We start from the raw sequence: 23,045 nt of genomic DNA, 5'->3' as shown, positions 1-23,045 counted from the left end.
CTTTGCCGAAAGAGCTACAGTCCAGCACATCACGAATCTGGACTGGATTTCAGAGTAGCTGGAAGGAGGCCACTCCTGACAACAGGCACGTGACAGCAGCCGGCAAAAACCAAGCGTTTTGTGGTCTGTTCAAATAGAAAGTCATAAAATCTCTTCAGCCATAAGCCAAACAGTATGTCTGACAGAAAGCAGCATACTAGCTTCATCATACATCCTCACCACCCCCAACGTGAAGCAGGGTGGCCACATGCATCATGTTTTGGGACAGCAGGAAGAGGGAAACTAAAGCCCCGCCCCCTTCCTCAGCACATAAGATTGACTAATTAACTTTTCCGGCAGCTCTATAGTGGTTTGGCCTGTTCACACTATTAGCCGCTATCCATAACCTTTCTGTGTAGAATGCATTCACACATGATGGTCAGAGAGAAGTGGGGTGAGGCCAGATGCTGTGTGGAAGATGTCTTTTGTTAGGAAGCTAGCCAAGAAACAATTGATAACAATAAATAATAAGATATAATAATAACAATTGATAACAATAAATAAGATAACATGATACACATTGATTTCATGGAGAAAGGCCTTTGCAGTCATGTTAGTGAGCCTGGGGATTTAATCTAAGAGCTTGTTTAAAACTAACACTCTAAAGTAGCAAGCACAGTTTCTTGGCTTGGTGACTTGTGATTGGCTGAAATTGAGGGTCAAATCAAGCCTTCAGCCGTGCAGCATGGACCATGGGAGGGAGGGAGGGAGAGAGGGGGGGTTGGCAAGCATAGCAGTGCCTTAGGATGTCAGACTGCACTCCCAGTCATAAGTAGGTTAAAAGATCTGATGTAGCAACAAACCAGTCCCAAGCAGAGATTTATAAGCCATCATGAAAATAAATAAATAAAATAAAATCAGCGACAGGCGACCGCTGCAGAGTAACTTAATTTGGCGTAATATCTTGCGATGTGAATCTACACTTTGTCATTGACCCCGGCAGGAGAACACTACACAATTTGGACCTGTGCACAAATACCATGGCCAAAGTAGGCTATATTCTATATAAACACATAAAGAAATCCGTATGGGTCCAAGAACTGCGCCTGGAGACGCATCACATTTAATCAGTGAAGCAGAATAAAAGATACTCACAAATGGAGACACAAGGTATTTTCTGTTTGTCAGGTAAGATAAGAATCGGTTCAGGCCAGGGTCACCCCCAATGACACCAACCCAACCTATCAATCAGTACACCACTAATCAAGTTCAACACTGTGCATAGGTCAAGCGACACTAACATGGAGTGCATTTGAGTCCACGTTGGCCTCCACACATTTGCACCGCCAGCCCAATTAAAACATCCCTCTCACAAGACAACATCCAATTAAAACACCCCTCTCATCAGACAACCCAGACAACATCCCATTATTTTAATTCAAGAAACAACTGAACTCTCAGCACAAAGTTAACAAACTTTATGCATGAATGTGTGTCACAATAAATGGTGAAAATAAAGAAAGGTATTTTTCTCAACACCACAATAAGTAAATAAATACATTTGTGCTATCTGGCCCTGGTAATTGTGAGTCTGATATTAATGATCTGCAGAGTGTTTGGTCTCTGTCCTCTCTGGTAAAGTGATCTTCACCTGTTTGATGTGGACTCACCTTTGTGAGTGCAGGCCAGCAGCGGTGGTACCGGTAGCAATAAGGGAGGTGGTGGAACATGAACATCCAGGATTTTGGGGGTGCAGAGCAGACGCTGGTTCTGCCGTCTCGGGATGCAGGCCAGCATGCTCGTTCACTGGGGCTCGACAGCTGCACAGAGCTTTGGTCAACCTGCTAGAGAAAAAGGGAAAACAGGGTGGTTACTTTCTGCCCGGCCAAACACCAGAATTTTCAACTGAAAGACAACCTTAAACACAATGGAGGATACATTATCCCCATCCACTTTCCTTCCCATTTTTAAGACATCTTTCCCATTTTCTCCCCAATTGTACTTGGACCAATTCCCCCTGCTGTCCCAAATTGGAATTGAACCCGGGTCCCCGTGGTCGTGGTGGTAGGCGAGTGCTTTTACCTCGACACTACTCAGACGCTCCATTTTCATCAAGATATCTTTGATTTTGCGGCTTGGCCACATAGTGAGGAGGAACACTGAAAACATAGACGCCCACTTTCCGATAAAGTTTGAAAATGCATTAAAATTACAAGCGGCGGGTGGTCCTTACATTCCCAAATCCTACATCAAAACTAGATCTCGGAAGAAAATTTGCAAGCTTGCTGCGAGATGTTAAGAGAAACCACACCTCTGTTCTCTCAAAAAGATCTTTACCGCTTTACTTCAACAGCCTATAGCAGTGATACTCAACTGGCGGCCCCACTGTGTGGCCCGCGAAGGAATTGCAACAACAACAACAACAACAACAAAAACATTTTTTTTTTTTTACAGTGCACCTGAACGCAACATGCAAGATACCCGCTGAATAAGTGTCCAAATGTTCATGTCATTCTGGCCAATACTCCACTTCTGTTATAGCATTTCAGTCTGGAATATGGAATATCTTTCAATAATCTATGATTTAGCTGCTAAATTGTCAAATACCGCCGTCTGCTCGCTACCCAGGCACTTAGGTATGTACTTAACCTAACTAACTATCCGGTGTGGACAACATTGTCAGACTAAACTCCGGCTGACACCCCAAAAACCTACAATCCGCTACAGAAAAATGTATATTGATTGTTTATTACCGGTAACTGGCCCCTGGCCTAAGTGGCCCCTGGGAAAAGCAAGTTGAGTATCCCTGGCCTATAGCATTATGCACCCGCTTGGGTTTATTTACCATATTCAAATTCAGGAGGCCCCTTTCAACTGCTGACTGAGACTACGTGAGCATCTACGAAAATATCCTATAACGAGTCAAACCATTTCCTTCTCCTGCTTAGTTGTAATGATGTCTCTTTTTCCTGTTCCTGTTCTGTTGGTTGCTATAGCACAGATCATCTATAGAACAGATGATTTACTATACAAGGCCTCCCGTAGCCTCGGGCTGCCTGTGCCTAGCCCAGAAAACTGTCCTGCTTCTTCTTCTTCTTCCACAAATTTATGGCAGTATTGATCATCAGAGAAAGACAAAAGCAGCTCGCCCCCTAAAATAGGTTCAGCTATTTGCAGAGTTACGTACTGTCAGAGGTAACGAGTGGGCGTGTCTGACAGAAGCCGCCTCTTCCCAGCAGGCTTCCAGCCATTATTCCCAACAGAAAGCCAGGCATGATGAGAATATTTCAAAGGTAAAAATGCATCTTTCACATTCTTCTTGTTGACGATCTGTTGTAGTCAGCAAATCGGAATGCTAGCATCGCAAACTGCACAACCTGAGGCTATCTCACAAAACAGGCATTACTGCACCTGGGATGAGATGATGCCAGACAGATAAAGTGCTATATCTATGCAAAATCTCACACACAGCCTTTAGAGAACCTATCTATCAAGATATCACAAGACTTGCTCTCCAGTGCAAATGAGATTAAACAAAGTGCAGCCATTATGCTGCGGTTTAGCCCTCGGCTAGGCTAATACTGTACGAGCCAGAGTGCCCTCATTCTTCTTCTTCTTCTTCTTCTTCTTCTTGCTTTGGTTCTCCTTCTATGCTTCTTTTTTCGGATGATTGTTTTCATCTCCCGCCTCGAGGTTCCAGAGGGCAGCTTTTAAAGTGAGTCGACCACAAACGAGAGTGTTCATCCACGAAAGCTGCAGAAACGTGGTTATCTTCTTCTTCTCCGCCTCAAAAGGGAGGAAGGTGCCCTGAAGAGATTCCCGCGCTGGTGCTTTTCTCTTTGCACTCCAAGACAACCCGCCAACCCACCCCCACCACCCCCATCGACACCCCCCCCCCCCCCCTTCTGTCCCTCGGTGACAGGCCCACTTCAAAACTGCTCCCTGCAGCCTTTTTGCATCAGAGCTCGCTAAGAGCCTTGGCATGGTTAGACTCCATCTCCAAAAGAATGCCAATTTCACAACAATCCTTCCATTACCCCACATTTATCAGGAGGAGGGAGGAGGGGGGGAAGCAGAAAGAACAGAAGAAAGTGAAAACGGTATCTCCCGGGAAATCCCTTCGCCACTTAACCAGCACAGAAAATGAGACGAATCAGAATAGCTTCCATTACTCCCATAATTTGCTGCTGGATGAAAGTGCATCAAGGAGGGCATTATAATAATTCACAGAGAGAGGTGGTTTCAAGCAACAACAAAAAAAAAAAGTTTTTGACTGAGAACAAAAAGAGGGAGCTGGAAAAGAAGAAGGCGTAAAAAAGTAAAAAAGCGTAACTGATGAAAGTTTCTTTCATCCTGTGATCTAAATTTTAAATTTAAAGGAGATTTAGCGAAAACTTGAAGCTTAAAATTGCTTTCAAACTCTTGAATGGCTAAAAAAAAGGGGGACGATCAAAGTGATCCCAGACAGGAGAACGATGTTATCTGCTGCAGAGATCTCAACTGATATCAATTCTCCAACCCTCCTCATATTAATGTGTTGCTCACGAAAAAGCACGTATCTTGCACGTTCGGAGGTACTCTGTCTAACATTCATGTGATACAGTTTTGAGTAGGTGAAAATATATAAAAATTCAGCATGTGTAGGGCTGGCTGCATATTGATAAGAAAATATATCGAGTACCAGTATTCATAGTATTCCCATGATGTCACAAGCATTTTCCTACCAATATGGCGCTACAATACACACAGCTCATTGGCCGGTTGTGTCACTTGATTGTAATCACCTGTTAATTGATTACAATCACCTGTTAATTGATTACAATCACCTGCTATTTTCCTACCAAGATGGCTGTGTGGTGCTGTAACAGAATACTGTCAATACCCTGCACTCAACTTTACCACCACAGACTGTATGGGTTGCAGCTGCTGCGGTAGTGACCCAATCACACTTCTCATTGAATCGAAGAACACTTGAGGTGATTGGCTGTGAGCAAAACCCCCCAAATTGTTTTTTTCTCTAGATCCACCTGTGTAGGCTACAAAAAAAAATTGAATACAGGTATAAAAAAAAAAATCAAATACAGGTATCGTTTGACTGGAGAAGTTCTGATACTACTCGGTAGGTATAGTCTACCGGGTTATTCGGTCGATACCAAAAGGTATTGAGTACCGAGTGATACTCAGCCCCTAAGCATGTGACAACTAACTAGGCTGATTAACATAACTGTCACTGAATGTTGCCTCCCTCCGAGCAACTTTTCTTTTATCACCTTTTCAATCAGCAGCTAATCTTTATTTACGCAGGAGGACATTATCTGACGGGTTTATAATTTAACCCCCGTGGCCATTTGGCTACTAGCTTCTCGGCTTTCCTGTGTGATCCCTCCCTCCTCCTCTTCCATCCCCGTGTTTTAGAAGTTCACGTCTCTGCCAGGTCTCTCCGCTATCGCGGATAATAAGAAAAGGGCACCAAGTTGAAGCTGCAAGGACGTCTCCTCCTGCCACCGTGGGGCGACATCAGGCCAGCTGATAAGCGGCCTTATCAACGGGCGTGCTGTGGGCCCACGGAGAGCTTTGCCAGCCCCAGCTAAAGACCTTGGTGCTCTGCAGTCCATCTTTTGTCTCCCGGGCTTTTTTTGGATAAGGCTGTTTTGGCAGACTGAAATGGGGCCCGTTCCAATAATGGTGAACTTATTTTTCAGAATCTGGTAGAGGGGGAACGGCATGAAAACTAAAACGTCTCATTTTCTAATGCATTGTCCTTCCTGGGGATCAGGACAGGGTTCTGTGTGAGGAGATAACAAGGCCATTCACCGAGCAACATTGGGCCAGTGATCGGGAGACTGGCTGATGGCTGTTGTTGTTGTGGTTTTTAAATGGGCAGAGAACTTCTAGAGAGAGGCAAAGTGACCGCCTACTACTTCCTGCTTCAGCACTGTACCAGAGATTTTCATCCGCCATTCATTTTCCCATAGACATTTAGTAAAATGCTTATAAAAAATAGTTTTACTTCGTCGAACAAAACGGTTCAGCTATATTTAGAATCGGGAGAGACCATAGAACATTTCACTCGGACCAAAACTTAAAAAAAATACATTGAATTTTTTTTTCTATAAATCTTTTTTTTTTTTTTTTGTTCCGAGTGAAATGTTACGTGGGTCTCTCCTGTTTCTAAATATATCTGAACCGTTTGGTTTGACCAAGTAAAACTATTTTTATAAGCATTTGACGAAATGTCTATGGGAAAATAAATGGCGGATGAAAAACCTCTGGTACAGTGTTGAAGCAGGAAGTGACGTTCCACTTTGGCTCTCTATTCTTTCAAAGTTAAACTAGATTAAGACGCCATGCCCTATAAGGATGAATGTGCCCCTCAGAAAGTACCCTTGACACAGCTATTGATATGGCCTAATCAATCATTAGAAAATGAATCCCAGCTTGACAATCAAGGCTATGTGAATCACATTTATCAGGATAATGACGCCGCCGCTCGCTACACACCAAGGCCAGAAAACACACTACACCAGATCGAAACAAAATGTTGTATATGCTTTCCAAAATGTGTCGATGCCTTGTTTTGAGCCTGTTTCAGAGCTACCTCAGGATCTGTCAGAGTGGGTGCATCAAAAAAAACATGGTGAAGTGAGTTAGTGACACCCTCCTAAAAGCCCTAAATTACACACAGGCCTCGATAAGAGCATCTGTCTGACCTTCTGGAGTCTCTCTGCTACTTAGAGCTGCATCAAGACTCTGAGCTGAGCCCAGATGCCCTCAGTCTCCACAGAAACACTCAACTACTGCACTGAAAGGACGACATGCACACGCACACACACACACACACGCACACACACACCATCATCGTCAACACACTACATTCGTGCACCCCTCCGTATCTCCATCATCTCAGCTCCTGTTAGCACTTCTCTGTATCCTCAGTCAATAATTAGATCTTAATGGGGCACGGTGGCACAGTGGTAAGCACTGTCACCTCACAGCTAGATGGTCCTGGGTTCGATTCCCACCTGGGACGCTGTGAGCGCTGAAGGAGTGCGTGCCCGTCCGCATGTCCTCGAGTGACCACCAGCCCGGCTGGGGTCGTCAAAAGGGCCTTTCTGCGTGGAGTTTGCATGTTCTCCCCGTGCCCCCTGGGGGTTTCCTTCATATAGGAACCCCCTTCACCAAAACATGCAATATCCTGGTCGCTGATGTGGTGCCTCCTCTGGTCGTTAGGGGCGCCTGTTCGGAGGGAGGGGAACTGGTTGGAATAGCGTGATCCTCCCACGTGCGGCTGGCTACTGCCCATGTCTCGGAGGAAGCATGGAGCCAGTTTTGGGCTCTCCCCAGATCGGTAGAGGGTGGAGCAGCAACCAGGATAAATAAATTAAAATGAGCACTAATGGGGAATAAAATTGGGATAAAAAACCGTATATATTATTAATAATAATAATAATAATAATTAGATCTTAATGCGTTTTTTTTTGTTTTTTTTTCTCTTCTAGATGGATTAGCAGCATCCCCCTGCCGCCATCCACCCATAAGCTGTAGACCAGCAGGACACCAGAAGATATCAGTGATGCTTCACGGACACATCACTTAACAAAAGAAACGCATGATTCGTACACAGAGGTAATGGCTGCATGGTCGTTAACTTATATTAGTGGAAAAGCACTGGCTGACCTCTTGAGCATAAAAGAGGAGTGACGTGTGACTTACAATGTATTTGACTGTATAATTAGGCCCGTACGTTATTTATGGTACTTGTAATACAGTCTTCACAGTGGGCAGCAGCAGCACTGCAGCGGGGTCCTGTCTGAGTAATGGAGACAGGACAAGTAGTCTGACATATACAGACAGAATTAGACAGAGCAGTGCTGCTGCAGCTGCTGGTTTCATCTCTGTACGTGCGCACGTACGCACACACACACACACACATGTGCACACACACACACACGTGTGCACACACACACACACACACACACACACGTGCACACACACACACACACACGTGCACACACACACACACACACACACACACACACACACACACGTGCACACACACACACACACACGTGCACGCGCTCAACGCACGCGCACAAGTTCCCTCAACCCCCCCCCCTCATACATTTTTAATAGAATCTATTACTCCTGGATTAGCCGATAAGAGAGCTGGCCTGGTTAAATTCTCTAATAGTTTGCATAATTGGTTTCAGAGCCCCTATATAAAAGAGTGAGAGCCACGTTTCTCTGTCTTCTCTCGTCTCACACACAGGTTCAAATACAGGATAACCAAACAAACCCAGAGCCACTCTGCTCCTCCACACACACACACACACACAGCATAAGCACACTCAAAGGCCCCCAGGCCGATAACAATGAGCCCTCATTTCCATTGAGATGAGCTCCCATAAAAAGGTATTACAACAGTGTTAAACAGGCAGCTCCCGACACAATTCATGCACACGCTACCCAAATATATAAATATGTAAAATAAATACAACAGCTGGAGCGACAAATTCAGAGCAATGTCCGTCCGGGGGGATTCGCTCGCGTTGGAAATCATGCGGCATTTATGGTTTGGGTGTCTGGGAGGTGGATTGTGTTGCAAAGATGTATGTTATTATGCTTGTTCAACCACAACAGTATTTTAAGATGTGCTGTTTTTTTCCATAGGATGCTTGTATAGGGAAATACAATACAAGAGATCGTTTTACACGCATTGTTGGTGTGTGGCCGCTCAATTTACCACACTTAACTTCTGCATAGGAGCGATTAACACACAGCAAACCAAGATCCTGGGATTGACCGCCTATAATAATATCTAGTTTTCTTTTCGTTTCTTTTCATGTACATCATGGGGAAAAGTAATTATTGCATATAACTATGTTGAGTAAAAGGGTAAATCATCAATCTATTCTGAAAATAAAAGGTTGTGATTTTTTTTTTTTATCAATGCTGAAACATTCTAGTTTCTCTTATGTTCTAACAGTTGTGTTTTTGAGACCAACGGCACACAGGTTTGAATGTGCTATTAAACCACAGAGCCTCAACTCTATGATGAGTCAGAATCATGCACACCTCTGACAACAACTAGAGGGAGTTTTGCTTCTATTTATTCACTCACTATTGCAAAGACCACATAGGCTAGTACTACTGCTGCATATATAAATACATATAACTGATATACAACTCATTTCCTCATGCTCATTGTGGTCTGCGCCGCATCCCTGCAGGCTGCTTGTCTGTTGTGGAGGTATTTCACTGTATATTTTGCCCGTGCACATCTATGATAAATAATTAAACTTTAACATTTCCATAATAGTCATAATAGTCAATATATGAGCTTTTTCTTTACCACTGACTGAGTGACTGTTGCCTTTATTAGTCTATCTATCTGAAATCTACATCAAGACAAGCAGCATTTAGTTAGTGAGGCCAATACTTGCTTTGGTGTTTATTGCACTACAATATTGATGTGTGTTTATTGCACCTATTGAACGTATTTGGGAATCCAAAATTGTCAATATATACTCTATGAACAGTTTGGAGCTTGTTGTCACCACACTTCTCTACTCCCACTACCTTAAAAAAGGGCGTAAATTAATGTCAGTTACAGAATCGAAGCCAAGATCACCTTAAGATGATTATTTTTGGGGCATTTTGCCTCTATTAGGCCATGTTCACACTGCAGGCAAATCCCATTTGCTGCTCAAGTCATTATCTTGATTGGTTTCCCAAATCTGATTTGGGAGAGTGTCCGCACTGCCACAAATCTGATTTGGGCAAGTGTTCAAGTCGGATCTGTGTGTCCAGACTCCAGACACAACGAGCCCATTATTATAGAAGTAGCTCCATTATGAGTGAAGTTTGCTAGGTGCACTGTGTTTCTGGCAATGTTTGCATGTCTGCTCTCTGCTCTTCAAGTCTCCGCCCCCCTGCAAAAGACACTCTCAAATCTGATTTGGGTGATCAGCGTGTCCACACTGAAGACACATCAGTGAAAAACATATTGGAAACTACCTTGACATGTGGTTTGGGACAAGTGACACGGATCAGATTTGTCGCACCCAGAGACTCATAAAACCAATCTGGATAGAATCATTAATAGGTCATTAAAGTTCACAAATTGGATTTGGCCTCCTAGTGTGAACATGGCTTTAGACAGGGACAACAGGCAGACGGGAAAGGTGGGGAGAGAGAGAGGGGGATGACATGCAATGGGGCCATGGGTCAGACTCGGACTCGAACCCGGGTCGGCCGTGCGAAGGACCAAGCCCTTGTGGCACGCGCTGCACCAGGTGTTCCACTGGGACGTCCCGAGGCAAGATCACCATCACTGACAATATCCCCTCTATTTCTTTCCAATAACATTCAACATGTGGCATCGCTGCACAAACAAACAACTGATGCACAATAGAGAGGAGAAATGGTTTGAACTGAAAGACAGTCCAACTCCTCAGGATCAGAGCATGAAGGATTCATCCTCTCAACACATATGATCTAGCGTGAAATACAGTATTCGTCAATATAAAGGTTGTTTGACAAACATGCGCTTCAGAATAACTGTAATAGCCTATATCCAAACTATGAAAAAGGACTATGAGCTCGCCATCTTGATTTTGAAATTTGCCCTGTTGATGAATATAGTATTCTTGACTTGTTAGTGCACATTTTTAGCACAGGGCTTAAAAAACTTTAGGAGGAAATACCACCTTTTACTGTATAGTTCTTACTGCACTGCAGTTCTTAAGAGGTGCAGTTCATAAGAGGTTATACTTACGGGATTGAAAACAGATTTTTCTTTTTAATATAATAGTAATTCCAACTCCATGTGTGTACAGATGCAGAGTATTAAGTTGCCTTATTGAAGTGGACAGGCCTGCAGGGAGTATAGGAAGCCTTGGACTGGACTCACCCAAATCTGCCCTTGCTGCACAGACGGTGCCAAGGTAAGAGGAACACTCTGCACGGATAAACTCGGACCAAAGCCAAGGTAGCATGAGAAGGTAAACAGAGCCCTTATCTTATCCTTATCCCGCGTATGAGTGTGCTCACAGGGACACATTGTCAAATAACTCGGAGCGCGCTGTCCAACCTTTGGAAAACCTTGAATTCAAAAGATAACGGCTATAGAGAAAAGGAGCGAGCTTAAAGTTGTTTTGTTGCCAAAACTGATATCCTTTATTATATTATAAATCCTTATTATATCCTTATGAAGTTGATAAGGATTCAACCCTAATTTGAATTTGTTTTGATGTCTGTCGGTCAACTAAACTGTTATTAAAATGACAGAAGATGACAGAGGGCACTAAATGATTGGCAATAATCGCAGGGACAATTCAGATTTGATGTCATTTAAGTTAAGTTAATCATTTCCCATAGGGGCAATAAATGGAACTGTAGTCACAAGCTGCATTATGACAAGTTTGTTTCTGTCCTTTCATATTTACTCTATGATCGTGCCGCTCTCGGCTGAATCAAAACAAGCTATTATCCAGGCTTTGCCAATTAACTCCTATAATGGACGTTTCAGATAAGTGTGCTGAAAAACAGACAAACAAGTCCATTTCAAACTAAGTGAAAAGTGTTTTCAATGTGCAGGGAGGCACACAAACAACAGACGCAAACAAGGGCAAACCACACATTAATTTGATGTAATGGTTCATCATCCACCCACTGCCAATCTCATCTCCTGGGACTGCAAAATTAAGAGCAATCTGTTTAAGAAATAATCAAAAATACCTAAAGTTTTGAATGAATCCATATACATAATAGTAATAATAATAGATAGGACTTATATAGCGCCTTAAGTACTCAAAGACGCTACATGACAGATAAGATAGCGCCCCCTTTCTAAGAGAGAACACATAAACCAGCTTGTTTTGGTTTTGCATTTGTATCATTCCTCCGTGGTTGAAGCTGACCAGAGCCCTGACTTAACTAGACTAGAAGACAAGGGGACATGACACGCGCACACACACACACACACACACACACACACACACACACACACACACACACACACACACACACACACACACACACACACACACACACACACACACACACACACACACACATACACACACACCACACATTTCTCAAGTTCTTCAGTGACATCCATTGGAAGAACTACTTGGTAAATATATATATATATATATATATATATATATATATATATATATATATATATATATATATATATATATATATATATATATAATTTCTAATGAGCCATCAGCTATTTTAATGACACCAAACTAACCTCTCCTCAAGCTTCTCTTAAAGTTTAATATGCATAAAGACCCTCCCCACCCCCCTCTCACCAGGCCCCTCCCCTGCCCGGGCCACAGCTGGCTCAGCGTGGGGTCAAGGGTCACTGACTCCTTCAATTCAGTCATTAAAAATGTTAATAAAACATTAGGGCCCGTTGAGACCATTGAGCAAACTCTCCCTGTAGGCGTAACACGTGGGAGAGATAACCTCGTTCTCCTTCTCCCACACACCTAATAAGCTCTGTAGGCTGTAGCAAAGCGTCACTGAGACAGACAGACAGACAGACAGACAGACAGACAGACAGACAGACAGCACAGAGCAAACTAGGGAAAAAGGCTCAATTTGACCCCTGCCCACTAACCCCGAACGACATCAGCTCGCTGCCCTTCTCGTTACGGGCAGATCGCACTGCTTTAACTAGCCAGCGTATTTTGTATATCATTAATTTGCGGTAACGAGCGCGGCCGCGTAGACAAAATAAAGCCGATACTCAAGTTCCAAAATAGGCCACGGTCGCCTCCCCTCCTCCACTGACCTCAGGGGCCCCCCTCCTTAACCCCGCCCCCCGGCACCCCTAACCCCCTGCCCCTCTACCCCCTCATCCTATTAAAATGAAAAGACCAATTAGACAGATTTCTAAAGATGGCAGGCTGCCCGTAATTACTCACGACATCCCTTTGCAGATAAAAAGGTGATTACTATGGGTTCATGGGGGGGGGGGGGGATTGCTTAGCAACCGTTATCTCTGTAAGAGGAGCAGAGACATATAGGTACACAGTGTTGTTGTTTTTAACTTTGCATCCTCCTGCTACCATTCGATCGTTTGACTTGACCGACACACACGCACACACACACACACACACACACACACACACACACACACACACACACACACACACACACACACACAAATATCTATAGACGGTTTTCACCAGAGCGCAACCCCACAGCACTTCCTTTTTCTCAGCATTCGGCAAACTGCAGAAATATTCACTCGACGTCGTTACTTTTGTTTTCACCGCTCAGCTGTATAGACGGTTTTCACGGAATGGTCAGTCCTGCACTTGAATGTTTTTTTTTCTTTTATGTCCATAGCAAACACTGCAACAGGAAGTGAGCGGGGGTTCAATGTAGAATGTTTTTGTTGTCAAGTTAAAACCGTCTACAGCCATGAATTTGGAGGTAGGCGACACAGATGACATGGTGGAAAAAGACATGGCCTTAATCAGACCTTGCACTGCAGGGGGGTCCAAACATGTTTGAATGGGGGGGGCAGATTTAATCATGTGAAAATATCGGGGGGCATCATATATACGTTATAAGAAAAAGAAAAAAAAACATACAATTTTGTTTGCCATCTGAAAACATGAGTTCCGCCTGTGTTGTTCCTACTTGGTGCTTGTCTACAAACTGTATGATAGTGCTGTCATCGTTAGGTGAACGGGAAAAAACCCCAAAATGAATTTGCTTGATTAACCCACATACTGTGTGAAGGGCCAAAAAGAGTCTATTTTGAGAGACAAGCCGCGCGAGCCATTTAACATCGGTCCAGGGGCCGCATTTGGCCCCCGGGCCAGACTTTGGTCACGCCTGTTGTTGTACTGGACTGCGTAATAATCGTGCCCCAGCCAAGAAAAGGGGCATATTTGCACGTTAAACGGTTTCCTCTGGTCCAGTATAGCGTTTGAGATCAGATTGAGCGAGCCTTGAAAACGACACAGTAGATCAGGGGGCCAGCACCACTATAGCTCAGCTCTCTGCTTCTGAGAAAGCAGTGGGGAGCAGGCAGCCACATGACAGATCCCCTTCTCCTCACAGAGCCTAGGAGATAGACTGCTGGGGCTGAGATGTTCTTCACAGAGCCTGGAGATAGCCTGCTGGGGCTGAGATGCGAGAGCAGCAGGAGACCCCGGGGATACCTACACACACACACACACACACACACACACACACACACACACACACACACACGACCGTTCCAAAAATCCTACCCAATTTACAGGCCTCTCAAACACATTCGGGGGGGCCCACACAAAGCACATGTCACACCAACAGCCTGGAACATAAACTATACTGTAGCAAACAGCAGTTGCTGCAAAGGTATTACAGAAATGACTGATTTATTTTACAGCACATTGCCGCAGCAGGCAGGCAGCACTGTTCTAATAAGCCAAAAAGCACAGTTACGTCTGTGCTTCCAAAAATATGAAAGATTTGTTCAAACCAATACAGATCACACGTAGCGTATCAGGCTAAAGCTATTCGAATGCAATTACATCGGGTCCTGTGGTAGCCTATTATTACAATACTACACAGTGACTGGCGGCAGGTGCAAATAAGATATTCAAACTCTAGACTTACAGCGTTCTGAAAGCAGCCCAAGATTGAATCATGTCAAAGCCAAGACCTATGAATAAAGCAATTTCCATGAGATTGTAAAGCCACTATTTCCAATTAGATTAATTACATTGTGACAGCTCAAAGGCCATAATGTTTATTTCATGATCTGAATACATTCAGAGGCAAATGATATGAGAAGGAAAAGACAGAGAGGGGGATTTGTGATATCAGGCAGGCAGGCGCCTCAAGATAATCAAATAAACACACCTTCGTTTTGCTCATAAACAACAACAGCATATAGGACTTAAATTGCAAGCCCCTTTTTCTCTTCTCTCTCTCTCTCTCTCTCTCTCTCTCCCTCTCTCTCTCTCTCTCTCTCTGACATCCCATCTCTCTGTGGGCAATAAATGATGATCTGACACAGGCCGGAAGGCGAGCAGGCAGCGGCCGGATAGAGTTTCACACCTGGCCCAATAATCTATATTATATGGCCCTCCTCCTCTCCTCACTCCGCACAGGCAGTAACCTTCAACCTCGCCTGCCACCGGGTGCATTGAGGTGCGATGATCCCACCTCCGGCTCAGACAATAGACCTGCAAGCTAAGCCTTTACACGCCGGGGCTGCTTTCAAAGCACCAGTAAATATAAATTACTTCAAAGCATTTCCGGCATCCACTAGTGGAGAGATCCTCCTGACGCACAAATCCCCCTCTTTCATTGCAAGGCTGTGCATAGGTCACAATAAACCATTACCGACAACGATGCAGGCTAGACGAGGAGACGCACTGCTAACTAGACTTGACCCTTTGCACGCTTTTGGAATTGTATTGATTCATACAAAATTGACCGGTTTCTTACATTTAAATGATATAAAGATCTATTGTAAGCAATGTGGGCCTGCTAGGTAGGTTGAACTATTTCCCAGGCTCATCATCATAGCCTAACCGCTTTAATAACTCGTCTAATCAGTACTGGCAGTTAAACCGGATTCAAATGGGACTACACGGAGTCGATCCATATCCATCCACATGTGCATGATAGTAAGTAATAGCAGTTAGTCAGTGATGTGTTGTAAGGGCGAGACGCTCCTATCCATTAGTGCGCACTGGGCATCTTCACCCCTTTAGCGCTGTCGACCCAGAAATCAATGCGGGGCTAATCCTGACAACACGCATTGAGACGTCTCTCACTCACTAAACGTTCGCCTAAAAAAAAACCTCTCGCAAGCCATTATGATCATCTGGGCTGTGTAGATAGATCAGTGTGGGTCCTCCTAGCATTCAAAGCAAATTGCTCTCACATGCAGTGCAAAGAAAACATTTTCTGCGTTGAATAATAGTCTTCCTAATATATATAGCACACAGAGTGTCAATTAAACATTGAATGTCATGCAATCAAAACAATCAATTTCTTACAGAGTTGTATCTTTATCATAAGGCTTGTTTATCTTTGGTTCGCCACGGCTGATTGGTTGTTCTCCCCGTCGGAAGGCGTATTTCCTCTGCAAAAGCAAGCTCGCCTCTCACGTCCCGATGAGTGGTGGAAAACTCTGTGGAAATATCCATTGGTGAGGTCAACTCCGTTAACGGTACTTCTTCGACATAACTAATAATACTAGCCCGCTACTCGCCGCGTCAGAGGTAATATCGCTGATTGTGTTTTGCGTGCCGCGGCTTTACATCTTCTCTCGGCAGCCGACCGAGGCGAGCTAGGTTCCTCCAGTGTGTGTGTGTGTGTGTGTGTGTGTGCGTGTGTGTGTGTGTGTGTGTGTGCGTGTGTGTGTGTGCGTGCGTGCGTGTGTGTGTGCGTGTGTGTGTGTGTGTGTGTGTGTGTGTGTGTGTGTGTGTGTGTGTGTGTGTGTGTGTGTGTGTGTGTGTGTGTGTGTGTGCGTGTGTAGCGTGTGTGTGTGTGTGTGTGTGTGTGTGTGTGTGTGTGTGTGTGTGTGTGTGTGTGTGTGTGTGTGTGTGTGTGTGTGTGTGTGCGTGTGTGTGTGTGATGTCGGAGTGGTGGAAATGAGTCCTCTCCGCACACACAGTGGAAGCCGGCTTCAGACCAATCAATCAAGGGCAGATTTGAATATTCCCACGGCCCGACCAATCGCCTGCCAGAGAGGGGCGGTCGCTGCGGTGACGCCGAGTCCGTCGAAGTAAGCACGTTGCTGTTTCGCGGAACATTTTAAAGGCAAAGAGCGCTTGACAATCAGCAGAGGAGAGATCAGAGATGAGAGATGAGAAACCAAGAGGAGGAGTAGTCTGCAGCCTATGACAAACAATAGTCATGTTTCCACTTTCTCTATTGTGTTAACTTGTAAATTAAATAATGCCTAAGTTTAACAATTCATCATTTTGCTGGGGGAACCCCCTGGGCCTGGAAGTGCTGGCACCAGGACCCCCTGGACCTGGTGGTCACCGAACCCCACGTTGAGAATGAGAACCACTGCTGACTAGTACTGGCATAGGCTATGCAAACTCATGGAGAGTGAAAAAGGTGACAGATACCAGGGACAGAGACAAAACCATGTAGCCTATCATTTTTGATTTTGATCCCTATTTTGGGATCAAAAAGGTGAGTGACATGTCACCTAAAGCTAAAGACCGTTTGCATCCCTGTATAGTGCCCTGCTCATGCCCAAGAGTAGCCTACCGGTGGCACTTTTTAGAAAGAATAATTTCACTTCAAATATCTCATGTATAGCAAACTCTGGACAGAAGCCTGGTAATGGCTGTTGCTGAACATTATTTAATTGTACATGTGTGTGACAAACACCTACAGATAATTAGATTTCATGCCAGTCTGTCAGTTCTGAAACGATTAGAAACAGAATATGGACTAATAGGAGCGTGTATGTGGCACTCAGTGTTCATCCTCTGTGTTAAGACTTGCATGTATTCTTTTTTTATGTCGTATATACCTACATTTTGCTTGCCGAGGTGGGAGCAGTGCAGCAAAGATTGTTCAACATCATTTATCAACATAATTGCTATGCCGCCTTGCTTGCTGCCCTTAAGGACATGCGCTGTGTTGAAATATCCACATAGCAAAGACAGGATATATATATGCAACCTTTGTTTGAGTGCAGCTCGCCCAGCTTAAAATCTAATAATATGTCCCTGTGGCTGTCGAAATGACTCAACTTGAACATGTTATAGGAGCTAATGGCATCACAGCTAAGGGCTCACTGCCTTGAGGGGGAAGTAAATGTAGCCTACCCGTGTGTGTGTGTGTGTGTGTGTGTGTGTGTGTGTGTGTGTGTGTGTGTTGTGTGTGTGTGTGTGTGTGTGTGTGTGTGTGTGTGTGTGTGTGTGTGTGTGTGTGTGTGTGTGTGTGTGTGTGTGTGTGTGTGTGTGTCCCGATGCCTCTGCAGGTGCTGCCTGTCACACAAAAATGACTCCCAATTCCAACCATCTGGCTGCCGGGGGTGGGGGTAAAACAGCTGCACCGCACCTCTGCCCTTAAGCGTCTGGCTCTCCGTAATGTCACCCTCAACATCTGTGACCCCACGTCCCATTTACTCAGACAGGCAGAAGCACCCCCCAAACACTCAGGGCACTTTGTCCAGATGTTCCTCATATCCTTTGAGGGGGGTGCACAATTGGGTGCACAGCCAGCATAACCACTTCAAGCAGACATAACCCACTGGTGCGCTGTCAGAAAAAAATACCGAAATGTTTTTTTGACAGCTCCCCGAGTGTCGTTCGTTCGTTCAGTTTTGAATGAGGCCTGCAGATGGCAAATGAGGTTACCATGCCAACCGGTGTCCCTAATAAAGTGAACATTGAAGAGGTGTAGATGGGAGAAATGTTCTCTCATTAATCACAGATTGTTGTCATAGCTATCCCCCCCCTAACGGAGACTAATTAATTTGTACTGATCAAAAGGAATTGGCGGCTTACTCGTCGTGTGCCAGTGGGACATATTATGCGAACATAACACTGATCGATCCGTGAGCAAAACACATCACAGTGTGTCTCTGAAGTCTTTTAATTGTTCAGTCTGCAAAAACATCACACAGACATTTTGACCCAACGATCACCTTTGGGGAAGGCCCGATTCTCGTTGAGAGAACCAGCCAACAGTCAATTATACAGTACATTCCCCTCAATTACCGAGTAATTATAGACTACATTACCCTCTACTTGAAGTATTTTCCTAAGGTCTGATGTTAATAAGGGGATATGTAAGTCAAAGCACACCATCCTGCATGCATCTTATGATCAGCGGTTAAAGGAATAGTTCACTCAAAAATGAGAATTCTCTCGTCATGTATAACTCACCCCTCATGCCAAATGAAACAGGTGAAATGCATTGCTCCAGAGGTTTTCAGAGTGGGGGGGGGGGGGGGGGGGGGGGGGCTCCAAGCGCCAAGCAGTTTCAGCGAGGGGAGGCTCAGTGAATGGCGATGAAAAAAACATTACATTAGTTATTAAAAGGAGATCACATAATAGCCTAAATGTGTGTGATTTGATTAAAAAGATAAGTCAGAGATACAATGGGGGGATTTTACAGTTTCCCCCCACTTTCCCAGAGTCCGAAACAAATAAATGCCTTCAGACAGACCTTTTTATGTATTTGGTATAGTCCAAAGTATGTCAAAGAGCAATTATGAGGCTATCTTGGATCAATTGTTGAGGGTCTATGGGATCAAATAACAAAATCATTATTCCATAGGCATCCAGGAATTGAGACTTTGAGAACCCCTGTGTTAGTCCATATAACACAGGAGGTTGCCAGCTCAACTTTGTAGCAGCCAACAACTGAAGTCAATCAAAACAAAACCGTGCCAAACTACATCACTGTGAATAGAAAGACGTATTTGTTGCAAATGAATCAGTTGTAGTTAAGATTTGCACTAAATTATGATGTAATTATAGGTCTTTTTGGGAACTCTGAAGAATTGGTTCCCACTGACTTCAGTTGTTTTAGAGAAGGCATGCTATGGAGTTGTGCTGGCAGCTTCCCTGTGTGTTTCTTCACCTACTGTATGTTTCAAACGGTCTATGATGGTTTCAACTGGCATGAGAGTGAGTATGACATCAGTTTCATTTTGGGGTGAAAATATTCCCATTAGGGGCAAGACTCATCTGAATATTGAATACTTCACTTCCATTCAGTGACCATATTAGCTAATAATATGACATGTTTTTTCTTTCGGTTGCACTCTTTTTTATCTCCTTTTCTTGATGTTATATGAAATTATATGACTTTCCAAAACAAACCTCCATTAATATTACCGGGTAACTTATAACGTTTACATTTTTACCAGAATACTCATGCATGTGGTTATTTTAAATGTATTATTTCCTGGAACAAACGTAATACTTTTGAATCATTTCTCTTCCAATGCATTTGTATTCTGTATCCGGGACATTTCTGCAGTTCTATTTGCGTGTGTAAAGGTCCTTTCTTGTGAAAACCGCTTCCAACATCATACGGGTAAAAAGATCTTTAAATGAATTCAGATGAGAACTTATCACAACAACAGTAATACTTGTATTGGCTTGTAAGATGTGTGTACATGAACTTCCCCCCCCCCACCCACCCACACATACACACACACACACACACACACACACACACACACACACACACACACACACACACACAGATCATTATCCAACCAAATGAACCTTTTTAATTTCCTCTAGAGAAAATCCTTATTCAAGTGGATGCTGTCTGGAACAGACATGGCCCGTTGATTAAATGCACCTAAAGCCCTTGATTAAATGTACCTCAGTAACAGAAGTAGATTTCAGGGATGCAAACTCATCAGGGTGGAAAAAGGTGACTGCAGGGCAGATGCAAAAACCACTCAAAAATCATTCACTTAAGTGCCCTATTTCGGGATCAAATCCCAGAGATTTTGTCTCCAACCAATAAGCCCATAACGCATAATGACAATAATTGTGTAGTGCATTTGGGTCTACAGTAACAACATAACAAACAACACATGCAACAAAACAGAGATGACAGGCTAACATCATGGAAGCAGAAAACAGCACCATGGTATCGCTATTAATTCAAATCTAGGGACATTTAGGTTGACTTCAATAGAGTTTTGAGAGGATAATTCCTCAGAGTAGAAACATGTCCTGCCCTGAACATCTGTGTGAGTGACATTTTCGTTAACATAAAAATGTCAAGTCTAAACATGGCATAACCTGCTTATTTTAAAAAATATCAGGAGATAACATTATTCAGCTCCAAACCATAGGGCACACAAGTCTAAAGCTGCCAAGTTAAACAGGAAATGAAAGCCATTATTTTTTGACTAAAAACAACTTGTTTTGTTTTTTGCTTTTACTTACTACAGCATGTCGACGACATCTTTTTTGGCCTCGGTGGTACAAGATCAGAATTATTCATCCAAAGGTCAAAGGTCAAGGTATTCTCTCCCGCTCTCATCCTGATAGCCGTTCCATTTCGGCCATGTCTAACCTCATAGGATGTCCAGCCCTCCCTCTTAAGACTGTCCTCATCAGATGGGACTGAACCTGGCGCTGACACTAATAAGGAGTCCCAGCTGTGCCTGGCAGGCAGAGGCGAATGAACCACTGAAGTTCTTGGTAAAGTCTCCCTCTTTCACCCATTAACCTTTTTCACTTCCTGCACCCAATTCACCCATTTTGTGTCTAAAAGGCAGGGAGTAACATAGGTGCAAGCAAAACATTAATGAGGGCCCCTGACACTGGAACCCCACTGAACACTCCTGCTAATACGGCCTGTTGAAGCATACTGCCATCTGCTGGCAAAGGCAGGCTTGTACAACTGTGAGTCTATAACTGACCAACTATACAAGCAAGGGAGTGTTCCATAATAGACTTAATATGCATCATGCAGTTACTGGGATGATTATGTGACAGGTATAAACATCAATTAGACTACTGATGCAGAATGGAAATTAACAGCCAAAAGGTGAATAATGAGCCAATTTATTATTCATACTTGACAAGGATTGTCACATTAGTGACACTTTATTGAATATGGGCGACCTAACTTCTATTCTCTTAAATTTTATTGATTTTTTTATGGTCTATTCCTATGTTTTGTATAATATCTCTATGTTTATATTCTTCCCTATCTGAGTGTGAGCAGCAACTGTAGCATGACTCCGTTTCCCCTCGGGGATCAATACCGTTATTCTGATTCTGAGATCAAAGCATGAGCCAGGAGAAATGAATGTATTTACATAATATCTTTGCAGAGAGGGGCCATCTGGTACAGAATCATTTATAGTCCATGTGGCATAAGCAGGTTTTAGATTAGACTTGTTTTGACTACATACAGAGCAAAACAAGAAGGCACGCTGACCCTGCACACTGCACAGTGCATAGACAGAGTGAGACAGAGAACAAGGGAGAAAGATGAGCCGGTGGTGCAGTGGTAAGCGCTGCCGCCTCACAGCTCGAAGGTCCTGGGTTCGATTCCCACCTGGGACGCTGTGAACGCTGAAGGAGTGCGTGCCCGTCCTCGAGTGCCCACCGCCCGGGTGGGGTCGTCAAAAAGGGCCTCTGTGTGGAGTTTGCATGTTCTCCCCGTGCCTCCCGGGGCTTCATATAGGAACCCCCTTCACCAAAAACATGCAATATCCTGGTTGCTAATGTGGTTCCTCCTCTGGTCGTTAAGGGCGCCTGTTCAGAGGGAGGGGAACTGGTTGGAATAGCGTGAATCTCCCATGTGCCATGTCCTAGGCTACCGGTGAAGCTTCCCCTGTCAGGTGAAAAGAAGCGGCTGGCTAACTGCAGATTGTCTCGGAGGAAGCATGGAGCCAGTTTCGGCTCTCCCCAGATCGGCAGAGGGTGGAGTAGCAACCAGGATGAATAAATTAAATTAGCACTAATGGGGGATAAAAATGGGATAATTTTTTTCTTTCTTTTATATATCAGTGCCCTTGAGCAAGCAGAAGGAAACAGTGTGAGGCAGAGACTCTCTCTACTCACCTGAAATGCAAAATATCCACAATTTGAGCCAGAACCCAAAACATAGGCCATGTTGCTTCAGGTGGTTTTATCTTCAGTCAGACTGACACTGTCTAAAATGAGGTCGGCAAAACCAACCGTGTTTTTAGTTTTAGTTTTAAAGAGTAACAACCTAGCCCCTAATTTCACTAGGCTATAGTTTATATAAACATTTAACACCACATTTTGAGTAAATAATATTGTTTATAGGCTATAGCCTATCGTAAGCCATATTCCTTAATGATGTAGGCGTATAGCCTGTGCTGCAAACAAGACCCTTCTAGTCAAAACCTTATGGCCTCGAAAACTCATGTTGGCTCTGTCTCCTCTCACCTCCTTTTCTCGCTCCCTCTCCCCCAAACTATTGATTGTCTAAATTAGGGGTGTGACATATCGTATCGTTATCAATATATCGTTACAATTCAATATATCAAAAATGTATATTGTGATATCATGATAATGGCAATATTCCGACTTGTTGATGTAATGACATCACAC

At 43.9% G+C, this 23,045-nt stretch overlaps 1 protein-coding gene across 1 annotated transcript in view; it reads right to left on the bottom strand.

The window, feature by feature from the left end:
• Positions 1–1,776, bottom strand: part of LOC310795708 (protein FAM222A-like) — a gene marked incomplete at both ends in the record, with an annotated part of 15,055 nt that extends 13,279 nt beyond the window's left edge. The window contains one exon of the mRNA XM_083657776.1: positions 1,650–1,776. Within this exon, the coding sequence (XP_083513902.1) occupies positions 1,650–1,776 (127 nt within the window). The remainder of the gene's footprint in view (positions 1–1,649) is intronic.
• Between the last annotated feature and the right edge of the window lie 21,269 nt (positions 1,777–23,045).

This window comes from Poromitra crassiceps (genome assembly GCF_964638095.1).
Source record: "Poromitra crassiceps genome assembly, chromosome: 21".
NCBI lineage: Eukaryota > Metazoa > Chordata > Actinopteri > Beryciformes > Melamphaidae > Poromitra > Poromitra crassiceps.
This window is presented reverse-complemented; position numbering and strand designations above follow the sequence as displayed.